At 36.7% G+C, this 17017-nt stretch overlaps 4 protein-coding genes across 4 annotated transcripts; all 4 read left to right on the forward strand.

Annotated features, from left to right (window-relative positions):
- The first annotated feature begins 59 nt into the window (after positions 1–59).
- LOC104824659 (heavy metal-associated isoprenylated plant protein 3) lies at positions 60–1391 on the forward strand. Its single transcript, XM_010556771.1, has 4 exons — positions 60–165; positions 301–473; positions 662–755; positions 1114–1391. The coding sequence occupies exons 1-4, from the start codon at positions 60–62 to the stop codon at positions 1389–1391; spliced, it is 651 nt and encodes a 216-aa protein (XP_010555073.1).
- A 3694-nt stretch (positions 1392–5085) lies between these two features.
- LOC104824623 lies at positions 5086–7819 on the forward strand. Its single transcript, XM_010556724.2, has 4 exons — positions 5086–5344; positions 5851–5981; positions 6575–6679; positions 7104–7819. Exons 1-4 carry the CDS (start codon positions 5282–5284, stop codon positions 7564–7566), a joined length of 762 nt encoding a protein of 253 aa, XP_010555026.1. The 5' UTR covers positions 5086–5281; the 3' UTR covers positions 7567–7819.
- A 286-nt stretch (positions 7820–8105) lies between these two features.
- LOC104824624 (ABC transporter G family member 23) lies at positions 8106–10463 on the forward strand. The gene has a single exon (XM_010556726.2). It carries the CDS (start codon positions 8424–8426, stop codon positions 10362–10364), a length of 1941 nt encoding a protein of 646 aa, XP_010555028.1. The 5' UTR covers positions 8106–8423; the 3' UTR covers positions 10365–10463.
- A 2900-nt stretch (positions 10464–13363) lies between these two features.
- On the forward strand, positions 13364–16995 carry LOC104824625. The gene has a single exon (XM_010556727.1). The coding sequence runs from the start codon at positions 15688–15690 to the stop codon at positions 16726–16728; it is 1041 nt and encodes a 346-aa protein (XP_010555029.1). The 5' UTR covers positions 13364–15687; the 3' UTR covers positions 16729–16995.
- The last annotated feature ends 22 nt before the right edge of the window (positions 16996–17017 follow it).

Here is a 17017-nt window from a genome sequence, read left to right on the forward strand (position 1 = left end):
TATATATATATATATATATATTAGTTACGCCTTTTTGTATGATTATTCAGAAAAAGAACATGCAAAATGGACGACAAAGCCAACGTAAAGATGTCATCATGAAGGTTTACATGCACTGCGAAGGATGTGCTTCGCAAGTGTCTAATTGTTTGAAGGGCTATGATGGTATGTATAATTGATTTTCTCAGCTGAAAACATTCTCTTTATACAATATATACACAAAACTTGTATATATACATACACACATATAAAGTGTATCTATTTCTGTTTTATAGCGATATATAACTGTTCCCTTTATAGGTGTCGAGCAAGTTAAGACAGAGATTGAAGAGAACAAAGTGATTGTGTCGGGAAAATTCGATGATCCCGAGAAGATACTCCAAAGGGTTAAGAAGAAATTCAGTAGAAATGCTGAGTTAATCTCTCCAAAACCTAACCCTAAACAAGAGAAAAAGGAATCCCCAAAGAAAGAAGTAAGCTCTTTTTTTTAAAAAAAAATTTGTTTAGAATATTTAATACATCAAAATGAATTATTTGATCATATCTTTTTGGTGTCATATTTGATCATATATATATATATATATATATATCTTAGATGTATTTTCAAATTTGATGCTACATTAAAAAGAGATTGACTTAGTTTTCGTTTGCTTGAGTTCAGCCCCCTCCACAGATCAAAACTGCTGTGTTGAAAATATACATGCATTGTGAAGGATGTGTACATGAAATCAAAAGAGGCATAGGGAAAATGGAAGGTATGTGAATCTATATATGATCTATATGTACATGTATATGTATATAGAGATCCATTTCGGTTCGGTTGTTAAATCAAACAGATCCAAACTAGTTTTTTTTTATAAAAAAAAATAATTGAACCCGCACCGAATATAAAAATAACCGGAAAATCTAACATTTTTTGTTTTAAAAAAATGAAGGTAAAAAAACGAATTCATAGCGAATCTGTGACGAAAAATCAAAAAATGTATAGTTTTTCAAAAACCGAACTTAGAAATACACACCCATATATGCAATATGCATTATGTATATCCACGGAAACATGATAAAATTTTAAATCTGCGATACAAATAAACGGGTTTTTTAAAATTTGGACAGGAGTTCTGACAGTAGAACCGGACATGTCGAAGTCAACGGTGGTGGTACGAGGGGCGATAGATCCACCGAAGGTCGTGGAAGAGGTGAAGAAACGAATGGGAAGACATGCAGAGCTCATAAGCCAACGCTCCGAAAACAAGAACCACAACGCGCAAAAGGAGGCCTCGTGCGAAAAGGGCAACAATGTCTTCACTTACCCTCCTCAGTACTCCATCCAGCACTCTTATCCTTGTCAGCTTTTCAGTGATGAAAATGCCAACTCCTGCTCCATCATGTGATATATATATATATATATATGACCCACGTTCTATATATAATATCGTTCTTCTCATCGACCGTTTTTTTCTATTTCTATGTTTTGCTGGCCAGATCCATAATAATGGGTATTCCTAGGGATGATCATTTCAGGTTTACGTTTGAGTTTGGATTTTTCTATTACAAAAATACTAAAATCCCATATTTCATTTCTATTTTTGAATTTGATTGATTTCTTTTATTCCATTCGAGTTAAGTTTTTGTAACAAAAATATTCATTTTTTTACCCAAACTTGGGTGGTCTGTGCAAATCGTTTGATCCATCCGATTTCGGATAGCACAAGTTTGAGGAGACAACGTATACTCTAAATTCACATGGCAGATTCATGCTTTCAGGATTATCTGGACTTTGACCCAAGATACTCGAGAACAAAAAAAAATATTTAATTTTTAAAAGAAAAATCCATTTTTAATCGACTATTTTTATACTTGGTAAATAGATTATTTGTTATATTTGGTTTGCGTCAGATTCCTTTCCTGATAATTGAACTAAAATTCTCACCCTATCTATCCTTATATATATATATGTAAGTATGTATGTAAAGGTGTTAAGCTAAAAAAACTGTGATAGATCGTTAAGCTAAAAAATTGCACTTAGCTCAAAATCATCATTTGTCTGAAGCTCTAATTGTGATTAAGAATTAAGTTAATTTTTAATGCAGTGTTGTGTTTTGCCCAAGAAGTGTGAGTTACGAGATCATCATCTCCTAATTATCCTTTAATATCTCATTAATTGATGTTTAATTTTTTTTCTTTTAATGGGAAACATGATCACGGTCATAAAATCTCAACAAAGCTCGACTGTTAATATGGCAAAAAAGGCATTAACTACGCCAACTATAAATACAGAAAAAATATAAATTATTGATTTATGTTACATTGTTGCATATACCTTTGTTGCCGCTGTTAATAACCCTATTAACCTGCGATTCCTGATTATTTATCACGGAATCAATTGTTATTTAAAGAAAAAAAACTAAAAAAAAACATTAAAATTTTATTTTTTATCAAATAAATATTAATTTTTTAAAATGAATCTAAAAAGCACTGAACTTTTTAAGTGATCCAAAAAATATATGAACTCTGAGATTATAAAAAAATACTGAATTTTTTTAATGATCATTTTGATGGTAGAAAAAAACTAAGTAAAATAATCTGACATCAGTTATTTTGTTTGATTTGATAATCGTAGGATAGTTAAGTATTTGTTTTGTCAAATTTAAAAAATTTAATGTTTATTTGATAAAATAAAAAGTTTAGTATTTTTTTTTTCAAAATTTAAACTTGTTTAAGTGTTTTTTTTTATTTTCACTTATTTAAATTAACAATGTGTAGCTTTGATCAGGCTTCCGCTACTAAGTGCCAAAAATAAAATAAAATAAAAACCCGACCCAGAATACAAAACCAAACCTGTTTTCCTCCGGTTACGTGCTATCAAAACCGGAGGTAGGGTTCGTTCGGATTTATACCTATTTTCAAGGAAAAGTAAGGGTGTAAACAAGTAAAATAATCTCTTTGTTGACTTTTTTTACCTATTTAACTTCAATAATTAAGTGGATCAAATCAGATATATACTATATATTATATTTAATTGAATTAATTTAAAATTTATTTAATTATGATATTTAATCGATATTTCGAAAAGACAAATGTGTTGATATTTTTTTATCATTCTTTTATATATCTTCTCTTCCAGCTCAAACCACATTTTGGGTGTTTTGACATAGAGTCAACACCTTGATGATTTTGATTTAAGAAAATGAATTTAAATTTAACATTCCATGATAATTTTTAACTATTTACAATATATTAATAGCCATAAATTAATGATCCATTCACTCATTATCATGATCTTGTTTAAATTTAACAATTTTGTTTCATTACAGACGACGTTATTTTGTATCAATTTTACAAAATACCTGAAAAATATATATATATTTTTTTACCAAAAATATAGTTTTTAATTTTAAAACATGTACAAGTGGAATTTATAATCGAAATTGATCTAAATTCTTATAATTAAGATTGTTACCACCAAGCCAAGTTTTTGCGCGATCCTTAACACCGTTAAAATTGAAGAAATTTAACAACGAGAAAATGATTTGACAGACAGAAAACTCGTATATAACTAATGGCAATACACATACATATATATACACCCTCAAAGGATTCAAGCCCCACTCAATTTTTTTTTTAAATCTTATATAGATATATACATATGTATACGTACGTATACGCGTACATACATATATGTACACATTCACACATATATATAAGAATTTAGGATTTGTTCTCTAAATGACATGGTTTAATGACGTAATAAATTAGTGTGATCTAATGACAATCAGTGGCGGACCTACGTGGAGATGAGTGGGGGCACTGGCCCCCACTGTTTTTTCCTTTTTTATAAAATTTAATAAAATTATAAAAAAATGTGTTAATGCCCCCGCTAAAAATTTCTCACGGACCCCACTAATTTGATTTTTTTCATATATTTTGTGATGTTAGTTAATAAAAAAAATTAGTCTATTGTTTTTTTGTTATTTTCTATTTTCAAGTTTTTTACTTTTTTAGACAAATAAAAAATATTGTCAATTTAATTATAATAAAATAAAAACTAAAACAAAAGAAGAAATATTTGTAAAAATTGTAAATTTAAATAATCTTTGTTATTTTTTATTTATTTGTTTTTATATGTTTATTATACTTATAAATTTATCTGTATATATATTTATTGAATTTTTATTTGATTTAGTAGAAAGTTCAACCGATAATTTACTAAAAAAATCTAACCAAAACTAATACGAGTGACCCCATATTCCCACAGATTCCGATACATTGAATGATTACGAATCCCCCTTTTTTGTGCAAGAAACAGTGTCACCCCCTATATCTTTTTATGTTTTAGTAGGCTAAAGATATTGCATTAAAGGTGTAATATATTTGCATTACCATAAAGTGCTATGATTCTGATGATCTTATAAAATAAAGTTAGAGAAAGACTTACGGGCAAAGAGGGCTTGAAGGAAATGAGATTGCTTTGGAGAACTCCAATACTAGCAGACACGATCAAATAATATAATCCTTAATACATTAATTTTTTAATTTTTGAGTCATTGTCTAGTTTATTTTATCAAAAATATAATTCAAACAATTATAAATGGAGTTATATAAATATATTTTAAAAAATAAAAAATCATAGAATTTATTTGTTGAACCTAAATATTTTTAGATAAAATTTTATAATATATATTTATATTTATATTTATATTTATATTTTTATTACTATTATTTTGTTGCCCCCATCGATAAAATTTTCTGCGTCCGCACAATGCGTTTGTTCTGTAAGCTTTTGTCAAAGTCGGTTTTTCGTCTATTCCATTTAATTTCGTGTTAACAAACCGTGTAAAATTTTAGGTCAATTTTCAAAATTCTATGTAATATTTTTTTTTTGTTATTTTAAAACAATTGACGTATTTTTCGTGAAACTAAAACTTTTGTATATTTTTTCCAAGATAGGTGTATTTTTGACGGGATTTTCTAATTGAAAATGATGAAAATGCATATACGGAAGTATACAAGCATGTACCGAATCGGAGCTTCTTATTGAAACAGAAGGTTTGTTACTCATTTGGGGAGATAAAAGAATATTTCCATCGCATCCCTCGTCTCCTCCCATCGATTCAATTCTCTCACTTCCCTCACCCAAATCTGATTGTTGTTGGGCAAATTAGGGCTTTTTTTCTTCTGCAGGCGAAACAGATTCGGGAAGAAGGGTTTGTCTCTTTCTTACCCAATCATTCGTCTTGCAGGTACCGGTAGATCGAGTTTTCTGTAATTTATTTTCGCCGCCATGACTTCCCCGAGGGATGAGCAGCTGACCGAGACTCTTGGCGATTTGTCTCTTCAAGATCAGGTTCCTTTTTCTCCCAATTGATTCAATTATGTATCCTGTTATCGAAGATCGATTCTTTGTTTGCTCTTTTTGCTCCTGTTTCAGTCGATTGTCTGGGTTCTTCTGCTTTATCGCTGGAACTGGATCTAGAACTTTCATTGTAGAATTAGGGTTTCGTAGACTTCGGTTTGATCTCTTCAGTTAGTTATTCGATTGGTGTCTAATCTTCATGAATTACGTCATTATCCTTTGTTATTTGCATCTGGGCCAGTTTCGGATTGAAAATTAGGGCTCCCGTAGAATAGGTGATCTTGTTATTTTCACTAGACGTGCTCTGAAATTAGGATTTCCATCGTCCGTGCTTCCCATGTGCAAAGATGAATCTCTTAGTCGTGTTTTCATCCGTGGTTAATGTCAATGAATTGGGGTTTTATGTATTTGCAGACTGAAATTTTGGATTTCTTTTTCAGTGTTATTGGTTTGGCCTCGTGGAGTATTCTTCAGAATGTGTTTGTATAATGTTTCAGGAGGATACGAAGGTCGGAGGACAGACGCATCCTCCGAGTTTTGGCAATCATGGTGGGTGTTGCGCAATATGCTTGGACAAAATCCCTCTTCAAGAAACCGCCATGGTGAAAGGCTGTGAACATTCGTACTGGTACGTCTCGTCGATCTTGTTTAGTTTTGGAACTGTGTTTCAATTGTACACTTTGTTTCTGCTCCGTGTTTTTTTGGAATATCACTCTTTGTGTGAAAATTGTACATTTAGGAGATTGTTATATTTGTTTTGTTGGCTTGTTTAAGATGATAGGTTTCCATTCGGGTAGGTTTTCTTTATTTGGTTCTGGTTTGAATTTTAACCTGGAGTAATGGCTTTGACGCAAGTTGATTTACATATCTGCCATATGTTACATGTAAAAGTAGATTTATTCGGCATGTGTGTAAATTGTACATGTATGTTTTAGTTGGAGACTGAATGCTCTTTTAAATTTCTCTGTGGTTTATCGAGCCATTGGCTTCTTATGGTTGATCTTTATTTGTGACTCTACTCAGTATTTTCAGCAATGGACGTTGTTGCTTTTGTCTTCAATTAGCTGATTGGTTAATTATAACTTTGTTATTCTTTCAGGGTTTGTTTTATGGTTGAGTCTAAATGGATTGATGTGATGTTTGGTTAATGATGAAATAACATAAAAAAACTGACTTTTTCTTTTCATTGTTAAGATGAATGTTTCATTTCTATCTGTGTAGTGTGATGTGCATTCTTCGGTGGGCGAGCTACGTAGAGAAACCTACATGCCCACAATGTAAGAATCCATTTGATTTTCTCAATGTCCACCGGGCTCTTGATGGCAGGTGAGTTCTCTCTCTGGTTTTACATTCTGCTCAATAGTCAGCTCATTTTCTTTACTAACCTTTTTAAATCTTTCTTGGTCAGCTTACTCTGGCTGTCAACTTGCCCTATTTATCTTATATAAAGATCTGACCATCTTGTTTTGGCAGATTGTGAAGAATGCTTATTTTAGTGAGGAAGTTTGATTAATATATCCAATTAGCTCTTCAATTATTTTTTTGGTTTTTATAGTGCATGTGTTTATGCTCTCTTATTTTTATGTGGATACCTTGGCTGCCCTGTATGTTTTGACACCCCACTGTTAAGAAAACTGATTATGAGAGATTGACGATAAATTCCAGTCTTCCTTTGTCTCTAAGGTCGATCATGTCTGTGTGCGACTCCTTGTGCTAAATTCCCTTTCTACTATTTTTTTTTCATGTGCAGCATTCAGGATTTTATGTTTGAGGAGAGTGTGTGCCTTCTCTTGAGAGCTTCGTGGTTTCAGCCTCTGGATGTGGAGGAACGGGTGTCACAAGATGATGGCTTTGAGTATTTTGACATTCCATGCGAATATGACATTCCATGCGAATACGAGGACGATGACCTTGACGAGTATTACTTGTGTGGTTCAAGTGTTCGCATAGGAAACAGGAGGTGGGGCGGCAGTGGGTATGTCAGGTCAGGCCGTCAAGAAGCCAGACCCGTCCAACATCGATCCCGTAATAATGGTCAGGCCTCGGGCTCTGGAACCGGCTCTTCCTCTTCCACCCGTGAGCCGCAAACAAAAACTAACGCAACTGGAAGACGCGCGAAGAGGGCAATGAAGCGTGAAGCCGCAAACAAGGTTGCAGAAGCAGCAGCGGCTGCCAAGCACGAGGCTCATTTGGTTAGGCTGGGAAGGAAGTGAAGTGTGGCTATTACATCAGTGAAAGCAGCCACTGGGTTTGGGTATATCGAAGCATCTGTACAGTCTTTTAGGTTCTGATGTCGTGGAAATGGTGCACAAATGACAAAACAACAAAACTTGTTGGTGGATTTCAGATATTTTCTGGTTCCAAAACTTTGTTCAATATATTGACTGGTAAGTCCTGATATGAATGTTGTTAACGACAACAAGCAGATGGGTTTATCTACAACAAATAAAATGTTTTTGTTTTCCTGTTTTCTATGTAGAAAAATTAAAAATAGCTGATTCAGCAATTCTTTTTTAGTTGAACCATATGTTCTATAATTAAAAAAAATCGATTTTACACGTGTTAGGGTTTAAGCTATAGTTCAAAATTTCGATTCAAAGATGGATCCAAACCAGGGTTTAGCAGAAGAGGCAACAGAGTTGGTGGTCTAAACGAGGGACAGACAGGTCAGAAGTATCCAAGTTTTTCTCACAAAAAACCTACTAAATCCCCAAAACCAGTAATAAATGAAAACCCATAATCTTATACTGCCACCCAAGTTTTTTATTTTAATAAAAAAAAGAGGGCAATTTATGAATTCAACACTCTAAAATCTCATAAATCAATTTACCATAAACAGAATGTATACTCAGATTTTGAATTAATCCAAGTATCTAACTTATGCAAGTCTTACCTTTGTTACACCAACCTCTGCCTACCATTTCACTCCCTCCGAATTTCTTCTTTGGTTGGTCCAACTTCTTCCTAAACATTATTACTCTCCCAAGACGGAGAGATTAAAGGTTCGAACCCATCTGAAACTACAAAACACGTAAACATGTAATGAAAGAAAAGCCGAAAACACTTCCCCATGACGATCAAAGCTCCAAAAATGGCTGCTACTTGCTTCGGACCGCCTTCCTCAGCCGCTGCTACCGGTGATGAGGATTCGATCATACTCTTCTCGCCCTCCAACTCCCCCGACGAGGAATTCTCCTCTGCCTCCTCTTCCTTCTCCTCTCAAGCCCGGGATCCTTATCCTGAGATTTCTTACAAGCTATCAGTCTTCAATCTCTCGTATTCAATCAACCCTATTCCATCATCCCCGTTTCCTCTGTTTCCCCGCCTTTTCCAGGAGCCAAACCCCATCAAGATTCTAAATTCCGTGTCTTTCGCAGCAGAAAGCTCCGAAATCTTGGCCGTGGTAGGACCGAGCGGGACGGGGAAATCGACCCTCTTGAAGATCGTATCAGGAAGAGTGAATCACAAGGAATTGGACCCAGAAGCAGCAATTCTGATCAACGATCGTAACATCAGAAACCTTTCACAGCTACGAAGAATCTGTGGATTCGTTCCACAAGACGATGATCTTCTGCCTTTGCTCACTGTGAAGGAAACGCTAATGTACAGTGCCAAATTCAGCTTGAGAGATTCAATGACGCCAAGGGAAAGAGTTCGTGTGAAGGATAGCTTCGTCGGAGAAGGAGACGAAGAGGACCGAGGAGTGTCAGGCGGAGAACGGAAGAGAGTTTCGATCGCCATCGAGATGATCCGTGACCCTCCGATTCTGCTCCTGGACGAGCCGACGTCTGGTTTGGACAGCAGAAACTCGCTTCAGGTGATCGAGCTCCTCGCTTTCGTGGCGAAATCCAGGCGAAGAACTGTCGTGCTGTCGATCCACCAGCCGAGTTATCGAATCCTCGATTACATCTCCAGTTTCCTGATTCTCTCACGTGGATCGGTTATTCACTTTGGGAATCTGGGATCTCTCGAGGAATCGATCGTTAAAATAGGGTTCCAGATCCCGGCGCAGCTTAATCCACTCGAATTCGCCATGGAAATCGTGGATTCCCTCCGAAATTCGAATTCCGGAGCAACCCAAATCGCCGACAATCCACATCCGATCTGGCAGCCGGAGGAAGAAAACGAAGACGATCGAATCAAACATCGATATCCTCTCCTCGACATCGCCGAGATCGCATTACTCTGCTCCAGATTCTGGAAGATCATCTACAGGACGAAGCAGCTATTTCTGGCGCGTACGATGCAGGCGCTGGTCGGCGGATTCGGCCTCGCTAGCGTCTACGTGAAACTCCGGCGAGACGAAGCAGGAGTAGCGGAGAGACTCGGCCTCTTCGCCTTCAGCCTGAGCTTCCTCCTCTCCTCAACAGTCGAAGCACTCCCGATCTACCTCCACGAACGCCGAATCGTGATGAAGGAATCCTCAGTCGGATGCTACCGGATCTCATCATACATCATCGCAAACACAATCGCCTTCACGCCATTCCTCTTCGTCGTCTCCCTCCTCTTCTCCATCCCCGTATACTGGATCGTAGGCCTGAACCCATCGATCCAAGCGTTCGCGTTCTTCATCCTGGTCGTGTGGCTCATCGTCCAAATGGCGAGCTCTCTGGTACTCTTCCTAAGCGCAGTATCGCCGGATTTCATCTCCGGGAACTCCCTGATCTGCACAGTTCTGGGAGCGTTCTTCCTCTTCTCAGGGTACTTCATACCGAAGGAGAGCATCCCGAAGCCATGGATGTTCATGTATTACGTGTCGTTGTACAGGTACCCGCTGGACACGATGGTGGTGAACGAGTACTGGAGCTTGAGAGGGGAGTGCTTCTCATGGCGAGGGGACGCGCCGTCGCAGCAGACGTGCGAGATGACGGGAGAGGAGGTGTTGAGGAGCAGGGGACTGGAGAGGGACACGAGGTGGATGAACGTAGGGATCATGTTTGGATTCTTCCTTTTCTATCGTCTCCTTTGTTGGGCCATTCTCCTTCGAAAGTCCAAATCTGTTTCCTCCTGATGTGTATGCATATGCTATGCCAAATGCATATGCATACACATATATAAAATAATTATATTTAGAAAAATATCAAAAAAAATTATCGAATTTTGAGATCAATGTTACATTTGAAATCTACCCAAAATAAATATGAATTCATCGATTTGATAAAAAAATTCTAAACTTTAATTTTTTTTAAAAAAAAACTGATGGATATTAAATACTCATTCCTTATTTGTATCTTTCACATCACTCTCTATTTTCATCCTTACCTAAAATATAATAGAATTATCAACTTTCACATAATTCATTCTCAAACCATATCGTGAAAGAATTCTATATCTGATACCATTTGTAATATCCTGAACGTTACAAAACGGTGAAATTATATAATACAAAATATTTCATCATATTTTATCCTCACACACACATCTCAAAAAATATTCTTTCACTTATATTAACACTATTCCCTATTGGTACATTTAATTTTGGAGCCTTTCGACATAAAATATAAATGATATAAATAGTTCAATCAATTCATTTATGTTATTTTGAACTATATAGTCTCGTACCATACATCACTCCATTCCTCTTATTCCGATAAATTCGATTCGTTCCCATATCCTTTATACCTAAAAAACTTCCTAAAAATCACTCGTTATCTATATCCTTTGGCACAACACCGATAATCATTCTCTTCACTCAAGACGTCATATATATATATATATATATGCAAAGTATATATACTTTTTTAGTTTTTATTATTTTTATTAGTTTTAAAATTTTTATCCTAACGATGTAACACAATAATGATTCTCCACACTCAAGATGTCATATATATATATATATATATATATATATATATATATATATATACAATATATATACAATATATATACAAAATAAAAGTAAATATTAAATGTTAAATATACATATATACACATATATATATGTATGCATATGTGTATATATACAATATATAATAGACAATATATATACAATATACACATATACATAAAATAATAAATATTAAATGTGTATATTTATATATACATATATATATATATATGTATATATATATATACAATATATGTGCATATATATACGCACATGTAAATATATACACATATATGCATTTATAAATTCATATGTATATACATGTACATATATATATGTATTTATATAAAACAATATACAATATATATGCAATATGGATCGATCGTTCCTGGTCATTTCGGGCATTTTCGGTGTTTTCTGGGTCTGGACCGGTCGGTCCAGACTTTCCTGGGGTCTAGACCGGTCGGTCTAGGCAATTTCGGACCGTTCCGGCATTTTCAGGGTCTGGACCGGTCGGTCCAGAGCTCAGAGATAGATCGGATTTCGCGATTTCATCCCAGATTCTGGTCCGACTTCGTTGGCTCATAACTCACTCATTTTTCGTCCAAATCGAGTGCCGTTTGTTTCTAAATGCTCCTTGAAATGTCGTAGTTTTATTCCAACTAACAATTTATTCAATTATTACACCTATTTTCTGGGTAATGGCCCGAAAGTTTCGGACTCAGCATGCTTCTGCGTTTTTCTCTGCAATTTTACAGTTTTTCTCCGATTTTCAACTTTTCATATCTTGCTCGTTTCTTCACCAAATCGAGTGTGTTTGTTTCTATGTATTCATTGCAACTTCCACTGTCTAATCATACCCAGGTTTCATCGAATTAACACCATAACAACGATTAAAATGAGTTCACACAGAGGCAACTCGAGCCACTCACCTTGCTCAGATTCGGATCTGAGTTTTGGCCGGATTCGTTGCCGTTTTCCGGCGACTCTGGCGATGGTGCCCTTCCTAGACCTCCTGAGGCTAGTCCTCTTTGCTCCCACGAGCTTCTTTCCTCTTCTCTCTCTCTCTTCCTCTCTTTCTTCTTCTTCCTTTAGTTTTTCTGCTGCAATTTCTATGGCTCCAGATGGTTTTTGGAGCAGGATTGGATCCGTTTTTAGAGAGATTCAGAGGCATAGGGTCGAGTAGGGTCGTTTAGGGAGCTTAGTGCTCAATTATGGGTGATTAGGTCGGGTTTTTGTCGTCTGTAGGCCCCTAATCTCACTCCAATCACGCGTCCAAAAGTGCCAGTTCGGCTGATATTTTCTCTCGCCTGGACCGGTCGGTTTGGGCCTGGACCGATCGGTCCAAACTCTTTTTTTTTTGTGCCGATCGGTCTCGCGATCGTCTAAACCGGTCGGTCTACATGCTAGACCGATCGGTCTAGACACATTTTTCTCTTTTCTCTTGTCGTTTCCACGTCTCATTCGTTCGGGGTGGTTTCCGGGCCTTTTTTCCAACACTTTGTGATCCCTTTCTTAAGGTTTAGTACCCGTTTATTTAATTGTTCTTCTCCGAATTTAATTAAATATCCCAAATTGGATTCGGGTTATTACATGTAATATCCTGAACGTAACAAAACGGTGAAATTATATAACACAAAATATTTCATCATATTTTATCCTCACACACACATCTCAAAAAATATTCTTTCACTTACATTAACACTATTCCCTATTGGTACATTTAATTTTGGAGCCTTTCGACATAAAATATAGATGATATAAATAGTTCAATCAATTCATTTACGTTATTTTGAACTATATAGTCTCGTACCATACATCACTCCATTCCTCTTATTCCGATAAATTCGATTTGTTCCCATATCCTTTATACCTAAAAAAACTTTCTAAAAATAACTCGTTATCTATATCCTTTGGCACAACACCGATAATCATTCTCCACACTCAAGACGTCATATATATATATATGCAAAGTATATATACTTTTTTAGTTTTTATTATTTTTATTAGTTTTAAAATTTTTATCCTAACGATGTAACACAATAATGATTCTCCACACTCAAGATGTCATATATATATATATATATATATATATATATATGCAAAGTATATATGTTTATTTGATTAGAAAAAAATAAATGATTTATTCGTTGTCCAGAAAAAGAAAAAGCACAAAACCCAACTTATAAACAAAAAAATCCAAATCCCTTACCCAACAAAACCGTCTAACTTCAATTTATCACAAATACAATGGTCGTCTTCTATCCATCTAAACAAAATCCCATGGATTCAACACCCTAATGACCATACCATACTGTACTAGGACATAGAGAGACGAAGTTCCAACCTAATCATGACTTCCCTCACTGTCTGCCTTTGCAATCCGTCATATTACTATGATCCCAAAACCCTTTTAACTGTGAAGGAGGATTCAACTTATACAACCAAACCAATGGTTTCGAGATCACCATAACACCACCACAAACAAAAGATTAGACACCTGCAAAAGCATACCCACAGAGAGAGAGAGAGAGAGGAGTTTGTTTGTGTGTGTGTGAGAGAGAGAGAGAGGGGTTTTTTTGTGGCTTTTGGCTTTACCGACTATAGTTAAAGCCAATAAAAAGCCCGTTTTTAATTTCATCAAAGGAAACGAGTTAAACGTAAACTTTTTTGTGGTTCTTTTCGGTTTTAAAAACTAAAATATTTAAATCCGAAAATTCATTCTATTTAAGAACTAAAGTCAGTTTTTACCGTGTCACTCTTTACTGATCTCACACAAAGTAACGACCTGGCCAGGAGGGTTGTCCTTGATCCTGCTCATGGAGTTGATCTGATTGTTGGTTTCCATTCAAATGTTATTGTTGTTGATACTACTGATAAGTCTGCCACCCTTTCTGGATATCCATTTGGACCTACGCCTGTGGTGTTGGAACTTGTTTTTCAGGGAAAGGGAAGTTAGCAGTCCCATTCAGGCCATTGTTGGTACTCATATATTCAGTCTTCCCAGGAGAATGATGATTCAAAGAATTACTGAGCCCAACATCTCGTGCAGATTGAGGTTGATATCCGTCCAACCAGTTATAATCATCAACCAGCAGATTACTGCCAGACAGATCCGAACTAGAAATAAACTCCTTAGCCACCTTAGAAGGGACCTGGTTAAACCCAGGCGGAGGCTCAAGATGCCTAATGGGTCTACTGATTGGACTTTTTCTTGTTAGTGATGTCTGAACACCCATGGCATCGGCAATAAGCCCAGAAGATGAAACATCATCGACTTTGGGTGGCAACACAGCTTCAGGCACCCGTGATCTATGGCACACTACCTATACAATTAACATTGAAGGACTATCGGATCGAGAATGAATGCCCATGATAATAGAAAATTCCATGATTTTCTTGCATCTCATTTTTCATAGCATGGCCATTACCCGTTAGATTTAACCCCGTTAAGCTACCAGCAAGGATGCAACTTCTTCTGGTAGCCACTCGCAAGCCTGTAACTGGGCTGGTGGAAGGTGAGTATTCTGTGATTGGGTAGGTTGAAGGTGAACAACCTGAGATTGCGCAGATTGTTGATGCATCGCTTGAGTTTGATACAGTTGAAGATGCAGAACCTGTGATTGAGTAGGTTGAACATGCCCTGGAAGGTTAGAACCAACAGCAGATATAGGTAACTGGAAACTCGTTGATCACACGAGTCTTGTCGTATTAACTTGCATATAATTATCATGTTATTCTCATGCTTTCATGCTTTCATATTTAGATTAGGAATATTTTGCTTTGTTTTTTGTGTTTCATGTTTTGTAGGTGACAAAAATTATTTCGGAAACATTTGGCACAAATAGAATAAAAATGGAGCAAACTCGGTTTCATGGGCAGTTTTGACCGTTTGGAAGAATTTGACTATAACTTTCTTATCTGAAGTCCAAATGACGTGATTCCAATTTTAAAAGATTACCAACTCATTGTAGTTATGATCTGGAAAAGTTGAGATCAAAAAGAGAAAGCATGAATCGGGGTCGAAAGTTGCAAGTCACGTTTCGGATCCAGAAAAGCAAAATGCGAATGGTGTACTATTTCCTCCATAACTTTCGATTGGGAGCTCGATTGCTTCGCCATTTATTTCACAGTAAACTAGACATCAAGAGCTTTCCATAGACACCAAGATCGTAATTTGTGGTGGAGATTTGGTCCTTCATCGAGCAGTTACAATCTGAGCAAAATTCTGGTTGCTGACGTTATGGCTTACATCATGGAGACAACTCATCTAACACGCCACTACGAATTTCATCATTTCCATCCACTTTTGCCTTTCAGAAACTCCTATAAATAGATTCTTAATCTGATCTCATTCAACACACAACAACAAGAAACAAAAAAACAAAGAGTAGAAGAAGATTTGGAGGTTTGGAGCATGAAGAACAAGTCTTGAAGAGAAGCTTTCTCTTTCTCTTCTCTCTATCTTTATGTTTTTATGTTTTCTATCATTTGATGATGTCTCTTGATGTCGCTTAAGCAAACTCGTTCGGTGAAAGAATACTTGCAGGAGTATGAAGAATTAGTGTCGCAGTTGACATATCTTCCAGATCATTTTCTGGAGAGCGCTTTTAAGAATGGATTGAAACCTGAAATTCGTGATATGATACGAGTTTTCGAGCCTCAAGGAATCGACAATATTATTTCAATGTCTTTGCGGCTGGAGGGTTGTCGGTTGTGGTCAACCGGTTTGGGAGTGGAGTCAGGTGATCCTAATAACTCATCTGGTTGCCACCAAAGGAATTCAGGGAATAGGCAGGACAATATCAAAGCGGCAGTAACAGGAAATGGTTTGCAGCAGGGCTCTGATGAGTTGCCACATTCAGAGAAAGGAAGTTCTTCTCGTCGATTAACGGAAGCGGAAATTGACGAAAATAGAAGGAGAGGTCTCTGTTTTCGTTGCGATGAGAAATCTTATGTTGAGCACCGTTGTAAGAATAAAGGGTTACGGGTCATTTTGGTTGAGGAGGTGGGAGAGTTATTGTTGGAAGAGGATGAATTACACTGTCAGCCCTTAGTTCCTCCATTGGAGATGCATGACAGAGCTGATTCATCGATTAATTCAGCCATAGGCCTCACGTCCCCAAAAACTTTCAAGATGAAGGGATGTATTGGGGATCAGGAGGTGGTGGTGATGATAAACAGCGGGGCTACACATAATTTTTTGTCGGTGGAGGTAATTTGTAGAGCAGTGGTGTTAAAGCTGCAGAATCTGGAAATTGTGGCGGATTTCTTACCTCTGGAGTTGGGTAATGCCGACGTTATCTTGGGAGTGCAGTGGTTAAGGACATTGAGAGAAATACAAATGGATTTTGAGTGTCTTGAGATGAAGTTTGGTATTGGTAATGGGGAAACGATGGTGACCGTTAAAGGCGATCCTAATTTGCATACCTCACTGGTTTCGTCCAAATCATCGATGAAACCTGTGCAGCAAGGGGAGCAGAGTTTTCGGGTGGAGTTGGGGGCATTAACGGGGTGCGGAGTTTTCGGGTGGAGTTGGGGGCATTAACGGGGTGCGGAGTGGGTCAGCAGCCACTTCAGAAGCGCTGAAGATTGCGGAAAGATAAGCAACTGCAAGTCTATGTGCTAAGGAATAGTCAGGAGTTGGGTGAAGAGAAGTGGAGACTGTGCGTCAGAATCTGTATTGGAGCCAGTATTAGAGTCTGTATTGGTTTGTCGGTAATAGTTTGTTCTGGGGCGAGGGAAGAGAGTGGGAACTCTCTGTAATCAAATTCTCCAACTTGTTCTTCTTTTACCGATCAACGTAGTCTGAATCTAAACCCTGCCACATTTATTAT

This window comes from Tarenaya hassleriana, unplaced genomic scaffold (genome assembly GCF_000463585.1).
Source record: "Tarenaya hassleriana unplaced genomic scaffold, ASM46358v1 Cleome40, whole genome shotgun sequence".
NCBI classification, from domain to species: domain Eukaryota; kingdom Viridiplantae; phylum Streptophyta; class Magnoliopsida; order Brassicales; family Cleomaceae; genus Tarenaya; species Tarenaya hassleriana.